The 15,755-nt window shown below is 54.4% G+C and overlaps 1 protein-coding gene across 1 annotated transcript in view; it reads right to left on the minus strand.

Moving 5' to 3' along the window:
* The window catches only part of NIBAN2 (niban apoptosis regulator 2), a 104,007-nt gene extending 88,795 nt beyond the window's left edge, over positions 1 to 15,212 (minus strand). Inside the window, exon 1 of the mRNA XM_073314571.2 lies at positions 14,464 to 15,212. Within this exon, the coding sequence (XP_073170672.1) occupies positions 14,464 to 14,518 (55 nt within the window). The 5' untranslated portion in view covers positions 14,519 to 15,212. The remainder of the gene's footprint in view (positions 1 to 14,463) is intronic.
* Positions 15,213 to 15,755: the final 543 nt, after the last annotated feature.

The following is a 15,755-nucleotide window of genomic DNA, read 5'->3' on the forward strand; positions in this document are numbered from 1 at the left end:
GAGTCTATTTTGCTGTACCTTTCGGGGAGGGTGGCTAGAAGCAGTGTAACCCCAACCCGCCACACAAGTGGAATGTGATGGAAGATGACGGGGCCTGCATTGGGGTTGGGGGAGAGGGAGGCAGGTCATTGCCATGCTGCCTGGATACCATGGCAACCAATATTTGCAAATCTAAAAAAACATTCCCTTGTGAGTAAGGTGATACACATTTCAGTCGTGTGGCTTCCGGTATGTTCACCTTGAACTCAGCAGAAATCCGCACCAACACAAATACGCTAGCCACTCTCTGCCTTCCCAGCTTTCCAAGGGTTTTTTCTGCCCTCCAATCGCTATGAAGTCTGGTCACCCACTCAGTTTGATTTTCTACCCAAGAGCCACTCTGAGCAAAGCTTGGAGCCTCACTTCCCGGGCAACAGTGGCCCATCCAGGTAGGTTAACAGCCTCCACTAAAACCCTGAACAAGAACGTTCCAGGCTCACGTGTTCCCTCCCGGTCAGTCCTGGGTACGGCTGTTTCTGCTTCGAATTGCAGCCCCTACTGCTACACGTTACATAATTTCAGCAGGCGTTTTACGTCAACACTGCTACAGACAATGCCATACGGTGGAGTATCATCTTATTACCACGTTTCATGTAAGCTTCTCTCGGCCTGCACAGGACAGGCCCAGAGGCCATTTTGTGCTTGTGAAATTTGTCAAGGAGATAATTCTCTATGATACAAGGGGCGGGGGGGGGGGGGGGGAATGGATCACATGGGCCCATGAAATTCAGTACAGCAGGCTACCTGTAGGAGTGCATTATGGGTAGCAGGTTTGCCAAGTTCCCTGGGTAGTTCTGCAGGTTTTTTCCCAGTTTCAGTCTGTCCCCCCTCCTGCTTCATTCCTCTTTCAAATTCTTACAAGTTCCAACAGTTCTCCAGCTGCGTGTGCCAAAGACACTTTGAGGTAAGCGCTGGCAAAGGATCCAAGCCAGAGGTTAAGTCCTTTATTTTTAGAATCTTGGCAATACCTTCTACAAAAGCGAGAGCTGTATCAGAGCTCTGATCGGCCATTGCATAAGCTTCTCTTTCTTCTCAAGGGAGGAAAGGATCTAGCCTTTTGCAATCTCTCTCTCTCTCTCACACAGAGTCCAAGGGAGAGGAAAATATAAAACTTGATATAAAAGTTTGGTCCGCAGAGCTGGTTTGTGCCAGCAGGAAACCCAACTCCAACATTCCAGAGCCGGGGGGGGGGGGGGGGGGGGAACCCACAAAGACTTTTATGTATGTAAAAAACAAAGTTTATTCAGACAACCAAACAGCCCCAAGTCTGTTTTCAGCTGTTAGCAGGCCCTGGTGCTTACGAGTCTCTGACACATACTTTTCTATCCACAGTCCTCAGGTTCAAGCACCTCACTGTAGTGGAGTCTAATATAGATTTCTCTTTCCTGCCTGGAGCCTTCTGCCCACACCTTGGATCTAATGCGCTAGCTGAAGGCCACATCCAGGGCATACTGGATGCATGCACCGCCTTTTAGTCTTTCCTCTAAGCACTCGCTAAAATCCATGCCCACAGACAGCGAGGGGAGCTAGCTGGCCTCAGAATTTGACCCATCGGAACTTTTTGCCAATTGATCACCACTGGGGCAGAGTACAAGAGAGCCTAGGGAGGGGCTGCGGGAAGCTGTTCTCCCCTAGACATGCCTGTTTACCAGGCGGCCAAACAACAAGAGGGCGTGAAGGGGAGAGACTCCAGCGCTCGGGGAACGAGGCGGCGTCGGAGACGGATCCTCGCAGGCTGGAGGAGACGCTAGGCCCAGCCAATCCAAAGGCAGGGCACCCCCTTCGTTAGTACACGGGGAGCCTCCGGCACTCCAAGGGCGTGTGCAGAGGTAGCTCACAGAGTTCCCATGCAAAGGGTAAAGTGGCTGAGAGCTTCCAAACCTGGGCATCTCCATTCGCTCAGGAGGGCCTTGAACACTGGAGGCCTTGTCTGCGCTAGCCCTCTCCCTCCCGCTGATCCACCGCTATGGCTGCGCCAGAGCCGGTATACAATGGGAGCAGGTGCTCACAACGCCACGTCGTCTAACCTCCATGCAGGGTCAGACTCCCCCCAAGCCCCGTCTGCACTACTGCTCCCGCCCCTGCTCGGGCCGCAGTGCCCAGAGGGCTGAAGAAAGACTCGCCGCGACAGATGCCCGCAAAGGGCACGGGGTGCCCCTGGGGGAGGGGAGAAGAGAGACATGGTGCAGAAACAGGCATCGCTTCCCTACCACACAGCGTGCCAGGTCCCGGCACGTCCAACACATCCCCCCACGGAGCAGCTCAAAGGGCTCCAGCCGCGTCAAACTGATCAACATCTACAGAGCCTGGCAAGAAGTCAACATCCCAGCACAGAGGGCCGCTGAGCCAGATCACGTCCAACAAGCTTCTCGTCCCTCCAGTCTTGGCTGATGGACACACAAGCCGGAGCGTAACTGCGGCCCCAGCAGCCTAGCACCCTGCAGCGTAACTGGTCTGCTGTAGAGGCCGGGAAACTCATTCCCTACCCTGGGAAGGGAAGCGGGTGGCACAGAGGAGAAGGCAGTTTCCACCTCACAAGCCAATGAGGCAAGTTTCAGGAGTCAAGGGGCCCCTTCCCAAGCAAGATGGAGGTAGAGCTGCCCAGCTGTATGCTGGGAGGCCCCCCAGGATCACCACAGTGGGGGAAGGAGAAGTCAGATGATGATAACAGATAATGATCTTCGGACATGACCCCAGCCTTTCTGCCAGCTGAACCTGGAGCATCTCTGGGACCCAAAGTGCCCAGTGGTGTCCAGGAGCACACCTGGGCTTGACTGGTGCAGGGTCTAGACTCCAGCAGCTGGGTGCTGGGAAATGGCTGGCAGGAGGCAGCGAGACAGGAAAAGCAAACACTGCTTTATTCCCCGCTCTGCAGGCAAGAAACCCCTCCAAGCCCTCCCCGTCACACACCCAGATGGTAGGAAGCTTAGAGCTCCAATGTATTCCCGTAAGCACAGAAACAGGCAACCAGGGAGAGGGAGTCCTCTATTCCCCTGCCCTCACACACACTGCTCCAGCTGGTGCCAGAAGCACCACACTACCACAAGGAAAGGCAGATTGCAGGATTTCCAGCCCAGACAGGAGCCCTCGGCTACCCCAGTTTGGCAGACCCGGGCAGTACGTAAAGTGTATAGTACTGCTTCTATAGGACTTTCCTCCCAGGATCTCAGGCTGTTTTAAAGATGTGTGAGCATGTATCATCCCTTACTTAATTCATGCCCCCACATGGTGAAACTGAGGTACGGAGGAGCAAAGTGACATGCCCAAGGCCACAGCCAGTCAGTGGCAGAATTGGGAATAAAATGAGCCCTGTGCATCATCCACAAGACCATGCTGCCCCCCTACGTATTCCACACACAAGCTTTCATTTCCTTACCTAAAGCAACCCTCCTCTGATTTGTCCATCAGTATCATATCACCCATCCTTTTAAAGAACATGGACCTTAAGGAGCACAGGCTGGGTTCTTATGAGAGACTCAGCTCAGTAGCTAGAAGGCATGTGCCCAGAGGATTTCTCCTCCAACCTTGTGAATTGGAGGAATGACCATCTTTCAATCCTCTTCACTAATCTATGTGGCTTGGACACAGAAGCCTCAGGCAGCTGGTGCAGTTTGGCGATGGTGGTATTTGAATGCAGTGGAGGAAGAGGGCTTTCACCTGAACCATGCACCTGCATCCACCATGCAATGCTCTGAACCCCCCTACACAACGCCCACCAGTGACCCACCCAATTTCTCCAAGGCAGGTGCAAGAGGGATTAGAAGCTCCCGATGAAAGACTGTGTGGCTACCTAGGGTCAGCATGGGGCTAATGAGAGAATTGGGAGCAGAGCAAGCGGACACATGAAGCCTTGTATCTCCTGGTCTACACTAGAAACAGGAAAAGCGGTCTTGCAGCACCGGTGTTACACAGGAGCCGCAGCTGTGAGCACTAGTGTAGACAGGGCTTCAGCTACCACATCCGCTGACCCTGATCAGAACCGTCGAGCCAGAGGTTAAAACCCCCACCTGCTTCTTTGTCCTCCCACCGCTGCTAGCACTGGTTGGGCTGTGGGAGCTCTAGGGCACCCTCTTGCCTTGACTCTAAGCGTCGCAGGTAGATAAAGCCCAAGAGACAAGCTGTGTGCTTGTGAGACGGGGGCAGGAGGCCTCCAGTACAGGCCTGCCCCACATGTCATGTCCCTCTGTGCCTAACCCCACTGGACACAGTTTATTAGGACTCATACAAGGGCCTGGTTCTCGAGCTCCAGAGGTTTGTGCCATCAGCATTGGAAGTCCCCAGTTCAATCCCCAGCCTTAGCCAAGTTGGCATCATACACACCCCACCTGCAACAGACTCCCCCCACAAGTTTAATGGACTCCCCACACCCATATACCAGCCGTTTAGAACCGTAGCCACTGTGCGAAGCGGAAAACTGATGAGCTCTTTGCAACAGAAGCGATGGTTTACAGCAGTGGTTCTCAACCTGTTTACCATTGTGGGCCACACATGCAACTCTGTATTTCGTGGGCTGCATCCACAGAATATCTATACTACCTGTATGGCCCTGAGCACGTCACATGGGCCGCAGCTGTGCGCTGATGGGCCCGCTAGCAGCTCCCGGGTTGAGAAGCACTTAGAGTGGGTAATCTCCCCTGCTAGAGCTTTAAACAAACCCAGCCCCAACCATCGTGGAGGGCGGCTCCGTGTGGGGAGGGTTCCTGCAGGGAGACAGCTTCCCTGCTTTGTTTCTGCTGCAGATGGCAGGGCCAGTGCCAAGAGGGGATTGTAAAAAGCTGGAGGAGGAAATGCAGCAGTACTGAACTCGTGGGGAGGGGGAGGAGGGAAAAGTTACATTTTTTGACCATTTTTAGAAGTTTCCCAACTTCTGCCTATTCCGGACAGACCAGAGAGGTGTGAGAAGCAGGAACTCCAAGAGTCCGCTTTAAAACGGACAGGGAGGAAGGTGCTGGGATACAAGCGAGGAAGTGAAATCGGGTGAGAAGGAGGCACCTTGGGGCCAAAGAGAGAGAGAGACTCCCTTATTACAGCTTAGGAGAGAGAGAGAGAGAAAGCAGGTGTGTGTCACAGTCACAAATGCCTAGGAGAAGCCAGCAGCCACACTGCTTCCCAGCTGTCACCAAACTCTTTGCTCTTATCGTGCAGGTCTGAGCTCTCCAAGCACCTTGCTAACAGTTAATGCCTCCAAACCAGCCGTAAGGAAGGGGCTGGGTTACCCCCATTTTATAGGTGGAGAAAGTGAGACACAGAGAGGGGCAAGGACCAGCCCAGCTCCATTCCCCTCGGCTCCATCCCCAAAGACCCTACCCTGGAGTCCCAGCTGACACTCCAGTGACTTGACAGGCTCTCTTAGCTGTCACTATTTCAGCCCTGCTGCTCCATCCTCCCTTTACCAACACCCCCGCCCCAGCCGTTATTCCTGATCTCACAGGGGACCCTCGACCACCAATTAGTGGAGTGGGAGGTTCATCGTCTTAGCAGTCAACACAGCTGTAAACCTGTAGCAACATGCACCTTCTATCCAGAAGAGACACCGGACCAGCCCCACCGGACACCAGGGTGGGGTGAGGGCCGCTCTCTCTCACCCCAGCCTGCCATGGACAAGAGAGCACCTCCAGCAATTCCCCCCATGCTGCTCACATGTGGCAGCCTGGGGAGGAGGGAGACCCTCCTTCTGCAGGGCGTGGGAGGGGAGACAACTCAGCACCCCTGCTGAGCTGGTCTCAACAGGCCCCTCTCTCACTGCGATGCGGGCAGGAAGGAAGAGGTCGTTGCATTGAACAAGCCCATTTACATGCAGTCCCGCCACACGCCCCTTAACAGCCCCTTACCACTCGCTTCAGTGCTCTTCCACCACAGCTTGTTGTGTCCCTGGCACCATAGTCTACTGGACGGGGAAGACCTGGGTTCTGACGCTGCCTCCCTGCAGGAGAGTGACCAAATTACCCACCCTCTGGGCCTGAGTTTCCCCATCTCTGAGACAAGGAGGATAACTCTACCTCACTTCAGGAAGTGCCCAGAGGTCTAGGGAGCAAGAGCACCCAAGAGCATTAACCAGCCCTGCCCACAACCTCCTGTGTTCAGGTGTAAATGCCCAGTGTGGACGTGCGATGGCATGGGTGCACCAAATCACCAGTGTACACCGATGCACTGGGGGTTCAGTGCCTGTAACCCAGGAACGGGGAGGCCACGTTTCCAAATGAAAACCCAGGACAGTTGCAGTTGGCATCAGTGAAGTGCAGAAACAGGAAGGTCTGAGCAGCTGGGAAGGAGAGATTTGAAGTGCCCACTTCCCCCGCTCCCCACTTCCACTGGCAGGCTTCTATCACTGATCCCTTCCCCAGAAGCCAGCTGTCCCTCATGTCCTGACACAAGCCAGTGCTCACATCAGGTATGGGCACTGGGCTGGGGTAGTACGAGCCACCTCTCTGCAGCCACCAATCTGCCCATTGACTCGCCTCTTGTAGCACTGCTCAGGCTGACTCCTTGCACACAGCAGGGACTGGTGCTGTGTGGCTCACTCGGGAGGCCCAGGTGGCAGACAGGTACACCCAGCCAGCCTGCAGGTAGCCTCACTCATTCAGCTGATTGGCTGCTCCTATAGTTGGCCAGTCTGCAAGGGTTTGGGGGGCAGGGGGAACTGAAAGAAAGAGACCCCAGGACAGATCCTGCAGCAGGGCCATTCTTAGGTTCCAGGGACACATGCTCACTGACCCAGCAGCACAGGTGCACTGTTACCAGGCTGGGCTCAAGCAGCTTGCGCAAGGTCTCCCAGACTGTGGACTCAACCCCAGATCTCTGGGTGTTGACCCAAAAGTCATAGAAAGGTTGCATACATTTAACAGTCAGATCCTCACTCTCAGTCCCCTGCCCCCTTCCGCAAGCATATATTAGCGGTTCACCCCAGGCACCGTTACCAGGGTGAAATGGCTTTCCCCTGACCGCTGCAGGATCCCAGCCCACACTCTGGGTCCACAGCTGTGGCTCACCTTCACTGAATGCTCTAGACCAGTGTTTCTCAAACTGCAGGTCCCAACCCAAAAGGGGGTCGCGAGAGTAGCGGCTGCTGGCCAGGCGCCCAGCTCGGATGGCAGCGCACCGCCAGCAGCAGCGCAGAAGGAAGGGCGTCCCTGATGGGGTGGAGTCGTCACTTTGGGGGCAGGTCATCGCAGCCTGAAATGTTATGAAAGGGGGTTCCAGCAAAAAAAGTTTGAGAACCCCTGCTGTGGCCCCTGCTGTGCGGAGCTCGCCCTCGCAGCTGGGAGTCCCGGTCCTTGGAGTGCAATTGCTGGAATAGGTCTTGGTCTCTGATTAAGGGGGTGGAACCTTTGGAGGTAGCTGGGGCCAGGCCCACATGTTTGAAGCAGAGCTGGTGTTTGCTGGCAGGCCCATGGCGTTCCTATTGCATGAGTGGGATACTTGCTGGGGACTGCGCTGTTCAAGCAGGCCTGGCATGGTGTTTGGCATCAGCTGGCACCCTCCCAGACCATCTCTGAAGTACCACCAAGACCTCTGAGCTGCTTTGGGATAATGCAGATCAGGAAATTCAGGGCAAAGCACCAGAGAGCCAGAGTCCAGTCCCACTTCAGAATCGTACTGGGACTCTCCAGAGAGACTGGCAGCTTCGAAGCTGCTGATGCCCGATGAGGGTGGCTCCTCGGCTGCCTTGCGCAGGCTTCATGAGCTGCCCCAGCAAGCAGCCATCCAGTGAACTCCCACCCCAGCTAGGGCTCAGCTCCCATTTGGGACATGGGCCGTGTGTTCAGCCCATTTGAAAATCCCAGTCTTGGGCACTATGACCCACTACAAACTCCTGCTCAGAAACCTCCCCAGAGATGCCACAAAACAAGGATTTAAAAACAGAGACAGGCTTTAAAGTCTGCATTGACAGACGGGGCATTGTTATGCCAATGCCCCTTTAATAGGCTGGTGACTTTCCTTTGTCTACAGAGAAACCCCTCTCCCGCCTTCCAGCTCTCAACCAAGTGCAACTGGGCGTTTGTGGTACAGCTGGCATCGGGTCTGCTGCCCCACTGAAAGCCCTGCCCCCTGGAAGCTGGCAAGCCAGGAAAGGCCAAAGCAGAACCACTAATTGCAAACAGGCTTCCTCCTGGGACTTTCACAGAATGAGAAGAGAAAAGAGAAGCTTCACTTTTTTCCCTTTAACTCTAGAGAGAATGAGCAGTTTTGTGCAGGGCTGGTCTCTGCCATAGGGCACAGCAGAGCTTGGGACAGGGGAGAAGTGTGCTGCAGAATGACAGGGGAGGGGTTTTCCCCATGGAGGAAGGAGAGAGAGAGGCACCTCCAGCCAATATTCTCCCTCTCTCCACCCACCCAACTATGCCAGGAAGATTTTGCCCTCCAATCAGTTGTGTTTATCCCCTCGGCCGTTGCTAAGGGACTCAAATCCCCTCCGGTGCAGGAGGTTTGGCCTCCCTGTGCTCAGAGGGACTCCGTCAGGGCTTGTTTTACACAACCAGAGAGTCTCCAGTGCTGTGGCATGTGAAAGGAACAGCAGCCCAGGGAGAGAGTGGGACCCGCTGTCTGTAAGGGGAACAGTGGACGGTTTTACGGGGCCTTGAACCGAGCACTAAGACAGCCAGCTAAGGGGGACGGGGTCAGACCCCGAACTCAGGGTCTGCTGCAGGCAGGCTGGGTTAGCGAAGCAGCATGGTCTGAGCACAGGGCTGGGAGCCAGACCCTCCCGGGCAGGAGGGGAACTTTAGAAGCACAGGCTGGCAGTGCCTGCTATACAATAGGCTCAGCCAGTCAGGGACCGGAGCTGAAGCCACATGACCGGCCGCACCCATCAAGCAGCTGGTATTTGCAGGGAACAGTTTGCAATCCATGGAAGACAAAGTTATTCCCCATGGCACAGCAGAGGGCACTCCGGCTGGTTGATTTTCATGGCAGGAGCAGAAAGAGGCCAAGATTAGTCAAGCAAGTTAGTGGTAGCTAATTATTCACTCAGCTCCAAGGCGAGCCAGGGACCTTTGGGAAATGATGAAGTGTATTAATTAAATTTTTACTGTTTGGACCAGCGGAAACCTCACCCAGGGTGTCTCCCGATTAGTTGGATTTCAGTGTTTGTCAGACGTGGTCTGGGCTCCCCCTCCAAACTTTGGGGAATTCTGCTCCCAGAATGTTGCCTTGGATCCAGACCACCACAAAGGCCTGGTCTACTCTAGGATTCATCCACAACTGCAGCTGCACTGTTGCAAAGTGTTTGTGTGGACGTGACTGGCACCACTGATACTAATCCGGTTAACCGGGCTCCAGTGCACTGGTGCAAGCCGTGTCTGCACTGGGAGATGCAGTGTAGACGAAGCCTCCGGTTTCTCCTTGTCACTCCCTTCCCCCGCTACATAGGTGTGTACGTCCACACCCACCATTCGAGGGACAGCAGAGGGAGAGCAAAGGCTCTGGGCTGGGCTTGCTCAGGCACGAAGGACGCTCCAGCAGGAATGAGCTCCAAATGAAAAACAAATAGTGAGGCTGTGCAACATGGCATCCCAGCACCAGGCTGCGCCTCCCTGAGCTCGGGGGAGGCACTTGGCTCACAGCTGCAATAACTACAGCCTTTTATGCCAGGTGCCTCCTGGAAACTAACCCCCAAACCTCCCTGAAAATAGCACGGCTGTTTTATTTAGGAAGGATGGGAGGCGTGGCGGCAGGGGATGGGTGACTCCGCTAGAAAAGGTTCCCAGAGCAACCCATGAACTCATGGGCTTGCCACAGGGAACATCCTTGTGCCATCCAGGATGTCGTGGAGCGGATGGGGAGAAGGCTCACCCAGCTTCGTCATGCATTTGGTGCCACCTCTTGATGGTAGGGACAGGCCCTTATTCCGAACCAGCCGAGCGAACTAGACGCAGCGCAGTAAGCCCACGCTAGCTGTCCCAGCTAGCGCAAACCTATTCCACGTGACTTGCTCCCTTCAGCCATTGCCAGATCAGTGCAAAATGGGTCCCTAACCAGGGGACCAGTCACCCCCTCCAGACCCTGTTCTGCCCCCCACACCCCAACTTTTCATAGGTCTGTATGCTCCATGAGGCCTTCCACTTTTCTCCCCACCTGCCCGCCCCAGACTTTGGAGACCGACATGAGGAAAGCAAACGTCTCCCTACCCACAGAATTTTTCTGAAATGACACCTGTCCCTAACCCTGCAGATCCCAGCACAGGTCTCCTAAGGCGGCCGGGGGGGGGGGGGGGGGGAAGAGCATCCTGGGTGTAGCAAAGGTGCTTTAATAGTATGTTTGTTGGAACTGTAAATGTCTAGAAGGGTGCACAAGCCTTAGGGGGCACCTGCTATTCTGAACAGCATGGGCACTGCATGAAACGTTGCTTGCCCCTTTATAATAAAATAAAAAGAGCTCTTGATTGCATCCAGGAGCACAGGGATCAGGTGGACAGAGCAGTGCTCAGACTAGGACCTGCTTGAGCAAGTCACTTCACCTCTCTGTGCCTCTCACGGTCTGCCCCAGCCATTTAAAAGCTCTGAGGCAAGGAGCGTGTTGTGTTTCTACAGTGCCTGGCACAGTGGGGCGGCTAGGTGCTACCGTGCCTTAGGGGGCCAGGCATGGCTGAGCTCGTGAGGCCCTATGCGCCACCCGAGGGAGTCCATCTAAAGCAACAGATTTTGTACATCGCGTCTGATCAGTGCCCAGATTTCAGGGACCGTGCTCGGTGTCAATAGACATAATTGGAAAAACCCGGGAAGCGGGAAATGGAGAACATACAGGGGCCCTGCCATCTGTCTAGGAGAGCCACAGCTTCAAGCACCTGTCTGTAGATCAGAGAACGAGTTAATGGCACCCATTAACTGCGTCCAGCCTAACAAGGGCCCCCGTCCCATTTCCGCCCATCCTCACAACGTTGATAGGTCAGGGCATCTCCCAGGCAGACAGAGAAAGAATGGTGGCAGATGGGGGGCACCCAGAGCCCCTGGCAGCATTGAGGCACAAATGCAGGGCCCTGGTATGGGGGGAAGGGGGGGACTGAGGGCACTAAGAACCCAAGGGGGGAGATTGAGGGACCCCAGCATGAGGGAAGGGCTGGGGGTTGCAGGGAGTCCCTGAAACAGAGGGAGATGGAAGGGCGGCATGCAGGGAGATCAGCCAACAGTAGCAACACAGAGTTACCCCTTGTTCAGGGAACAGAAGACCCCAGGCATGAAGTTACAGGTAAGGAGGGCTAGGAGAGCATGTTGGGATTGAGGGGAAGGGCCACCTGAATCAGCCACACCTTCAGTTAGCTCTGGTGCTGCTGCAGTGGCCTGCGTGAGGTTGGGGCCCCGCTGGGCTAGGTGCTGCCCAAGCAGGCCGTGACACTCCCTGCCCTGGTGGGCTGACGCAGTCTAGGAGACTCCAAAGCGCACCAGGGTGGGAGAGAAGAACCCGGCAAACATCAGCCAAGAGGGGCCGGCTTCACCAGGCACACTGAAGTGCTGCTCCCCCTCCTCCACCCCGCAGACAGGAACGCGGCGACGATTCTGGCAGCTTTCGGGGCATTCCCTCTGTTACACCAGCACCACTGCACCTGCACCGGTAGGAGCCCTAGCTCAGCCGAGTCCCTAGATTAACACCACCACGACGTTCCCAAGCGCTACCTGGAGCAAGCTGGAGAAGCAAAGCAGGGGTAGCTTGTACTGATCATTGGGAAGTTAGTTTCCACTAGATTCCTGGAGCTTGTGCTCCTCTAGTCATGCTAAAGAGCAGAGGGCAGGAATCTCTTAGCTGGCCTTGGCACTACATTTCATGAGCCGTTTAGATCTTGTGTCTACACCGGGGAGAGCTTGGAAATGGCTTATCCTGCACTGGGGCATCTCCATCAGTCTTGTAAATGAGGGGTGTGCTGGTCCAGGAGGGGCTCAGGCATTTTAACCACTGCAATGAGTTGCAAGACAGCAGAAGATTGTGGCCCATGAACACTTCTGAGGAGCTCATTAATAGAGCATTAAGAAGTAATTATGGCAGCAATTACTATAGGCTAGGAAGTTTCGGACCTTCAGGTCAAAGTAGTGATCCAATTATATACCCTCCCCAAACAAATATTTCTGTAGTCATTGTTGCTAGCAACCCCCAAGATTACCCAAGAGATAGGAAGAAACTCTCCTCCCCTGTTACTTTGCTCATCTGACAGCAAGTTGTGCCTTCTCTGTGTCATTATAGCCAGTCATCCCCCCACACCACTCCCTAATTTGTGTAGGTCTTTAACACAATAGGGGAAGGTCCAGATTTTAAAGATAGGGAAAAACTTGTTTTAAGGCTGTTTGCTCAATGCTAGGTAGTACAATGGAGTCTTGATCCTCTAGGCACTACTTAATACAAGTAGTGCCTTAAGTTAGCAAGAGGACATAGCAGTAGGTTTAGGAGCTAAAACTCCTAAACCTACTGTCCGTTTTAAAAAAAAAAGAAAAGGGTGGGGGAAGCCAGATAATCTCCTTTCCTGCAAAGAGACCAGGCTAATAAAATAAACCTTACTCACTCCTTGGTTTTAACAATCTAAAGTGTCATTTGTACTACAGGACATTTTAGAAGCATTCGTTTTAAACCCGACAGCGTCCCTTTAAATGGTGTTTGGTCTACATGAAATTCCATGATTCATGGAGCTGAATAGGAAACTTTACCATACATTACAGTAAGTGACAAGTCATAATTCCTTTGGCATTCAGCAATGCAACAACATTAGTCATGTTGCAAACCCCTGATATTAAGGCAGCTGCAATATGCTGTTCCTCTGGCATTTTAATTGTAGCTTTGTGTGAAGTGCCCACTTCATTGGAGATCCGGGGCAGAGCCATAGTTTGCTCCAGGGAGTGAGGAAACTAATTCACCTCTGAAGGTCTAAAGTTTCCAAGGCATCTTGCAAAAAGAAAAAGAGTACTTGTGGCACCTTAGAGACTAACATTTATTTTAGCATAAGCTTTTGTGAGCTACAGCTCACTTCATCGGATCTTCCTGGTTCTCCAGCGTAAGAAGTTGGTTAGGTCTCATGCCATCAAAGCCACATCTCCTGCTGCAACCTGATTTGTGAAGTCTGGGGGTCCCAAGCAAGGTTGATGTTCAGAGTAGTAGCTAAGTACTTAATAGCTCCTTCAAAGAGCCTCTGAAGTAATTGTAATTGAAGCCTATGTAAGGAAGGGACAGAGGTCAAGTCCTGCAACTCAGAGACCCTTGGAAGCTCAGATGCCTGCGTCATAAATTATGAGATGTCCCAAGCAACGAAGGCGAAACAGAGGCCAAGTCACAGTGCTCAGTGGCAGAATGACCCCACTTATAAGGGTCAATCAAGTAACTGCAGGCACCAATTAGCCCCCCAACCTTCCCCATCCTCAGTGCAGTCAGATGCCATCTCCTTGGACAAAAAAGCGACTGTCTGGAAGCCACAGTCCCATGCTTAGAAAAGCTATTCCAAGCAGGACTAATCAGCCATCCCGATCCCCAAGTCCAAGAGGAATCTTTAGGCCAAACACGTCAGACTGAGACACCCACAACATCAAGAGTAAATACAGGGCAATGCAATCAATAGCTCCATTGTCACCTCTCTAGACTCCAACGCCCTACATTTCAGTGGCAGGATGGCCTGGAGCCCTGTCTGCATTAAAAGGCAAACCCATTCCTGGCGCTAATCCAGATCCGGGACCCTATCCCCACAGGCAGAGCCCTGTCCCCCCCGCGCAGGACCAGGGCCCGATGGGTCCCCCTCGAACCACTGCTGAACATGGTTTAACAGCTCGTGTGGACGGGACAAAACTTCTACTCATCATCCTTAGAGAGAGATCTGTTCCCCTTCCCTCCCCCTGCCCACAGGCCCAGCAGAAGCCCCGGCCATAGGAGAGCTCTCCTGAAGCAAATCACCTCGTCCTGCGGCCAACACAAACATCCACCACACAAGACAAGCCTTTCAGGGGGAGGCAGACAGGCGGACACCTTATTTCCCCATTCCCCGCCCTCCTTAAGGGAGAGGCTGCTCCCAGCTCTGCAAAGGAGGAGAGAGAGAGACCCAGAGTTGCAACGTGGAACTTACAAAAAAAAAAAAAAAAGCGTTAAGGCATTAAAATATGATCCCCTTGTCGGGAGGGAAACGAAATCCAGATTGAGAGGATCCCCCCGGGGGGGGGGCTGTTTAGGAGAAGGGGGGGTCCTCCCACCCCCTTCGCACCATGATTTAGTAAAGGAGTGGGACAGAGAAAAGCTTGGGAACTCAGAGATTGTCCCCATCAGGCTAGTTACACGGGGGGGGGGGGGGGGGGGGAGCAAACAACGGAGAAACTTTTCCTCCAGCGAGAATCGGCTCCGTTTTACACACCCCTCCGGAGAGCGAGGGGGAAAGACGCTGATTCCCTCCCCCCCCCGCCCGAAGCGGACTATGGCTCCTGGACACTGACCAGCCCCAGCCGGGGCGGGGTGCAACCCCCTTACCTGAGATATAGTGGCGCCGGCTCTCATCCAGGTGAGTGGAGATAACATCGCCCATGACGGCCCGGGGCGCGATTACAATCCGGGGGCTGGATGGTGGGGACCCGGCGGGGGGGGGGAAGCTCACCCCCCAGGGAGGCTTGCGATTCAAAAGCGGGGTCGCCTTCCTCCGGGCCGGGCCGCAGCGGCGGGTCTGCTCCCAGTCCTCGGGCAGGAAACCAGCCTCTCTCCTCCCGGCCGAGGGAAGCCCTGGGCGGGTCGGAGAGGGAGAAGGAGACACTCCTGCCTACGTACAGCCCGCCCCGGGACACACCCTGGGAGCCGGGGCGGCGATTTCCCTCTTCCCACGCCGGGGGCAGTTCAAACCTCTCCCCCGCGGTCTGGGGGTGGGGTTAACACCCCCGCCGGGGGGTTGCGTTGCTTTTCCGAGGTCTTCTCCGGCAAGAACGTGGGAACCCCAACCAAAAAAAGTCGTCCCCCCCGATTAATTATTGCCCCGGCCTGTGCTAACCACCAGCCCCCTTGCACCCAGCCCACACGTGGCCGCTAGGCACTTTCCTTCTCCAGAGCTGGACCCCAAGATCAGGCTCCTGCAGCAGAAGCTGATTCCCCCTGCAGCTAAACAAAGGGCTTTTCTCTCACACCTAGTGCGGGGGGTGGGGGGCTGTTCTTTCTTGCCCCCGGATCAGAGCTTCCCCCCCCACGCCACCCCCCATCAGAGCTCCTTGAGGTGCCTTCCTGCTGCAGGGACAAGCTCTAACTATCAGGCAGTGAAACCAGCTGCTTGTTGGCACCTGGCTTTGTTTCTGACATTGCTTCACAGAGCATTGCAACATTCACCCAGCCCTTTATACCCCTCTGACGCTGCCCAAGTCATCATAAACCACAGCCTTGATCCTTCTCTGGAGCCAAGGTGTGTCTCACCCATGAGTGGGGAGGACAGGACCCAGGGCCTGAACATACCAGTCGGAGGTGGCTTTTCTTTGCCCCCTTTCCCCACTGTCTCTAGCCTGTCTGATCCTCTGCTGCTTGTCACAGTACAGCAAATTTGGGACGTTCAGCAAGGTTCAGTGCAAACTGTGCAAAATAAAACCTCTCTTCTGACTTATCATAGAATCATAGAATATCAGGGTTGGAAGGGACCTCAGGGTGCCATCTAGTCCAACCCCCTGCTCAAAGCAGGACCAATCCCCAACTAAATCATCCCAGCCAGGGCTTTGTCAAGCCTGACCTTAAAAATATCGAAGGAAAGAGATTCCACCACCTCCCTAGGTAACGCATTCCAGTGTTTCACC

The sequence above is a fragment of the Lepidochelys kempii genome, chromosome 16, assembly GCF_965140285.1.
Source record: "Lepidochelys kempii isolate rLepKem1 chromosome 16, rLepKem1.hap1, whole genome shotgun sequence".
NCBI lineage: Eukaryota > Metazoa > Chordata > Testudines > Cheloniidae > Lepidochelys > Lepidochelys kempii.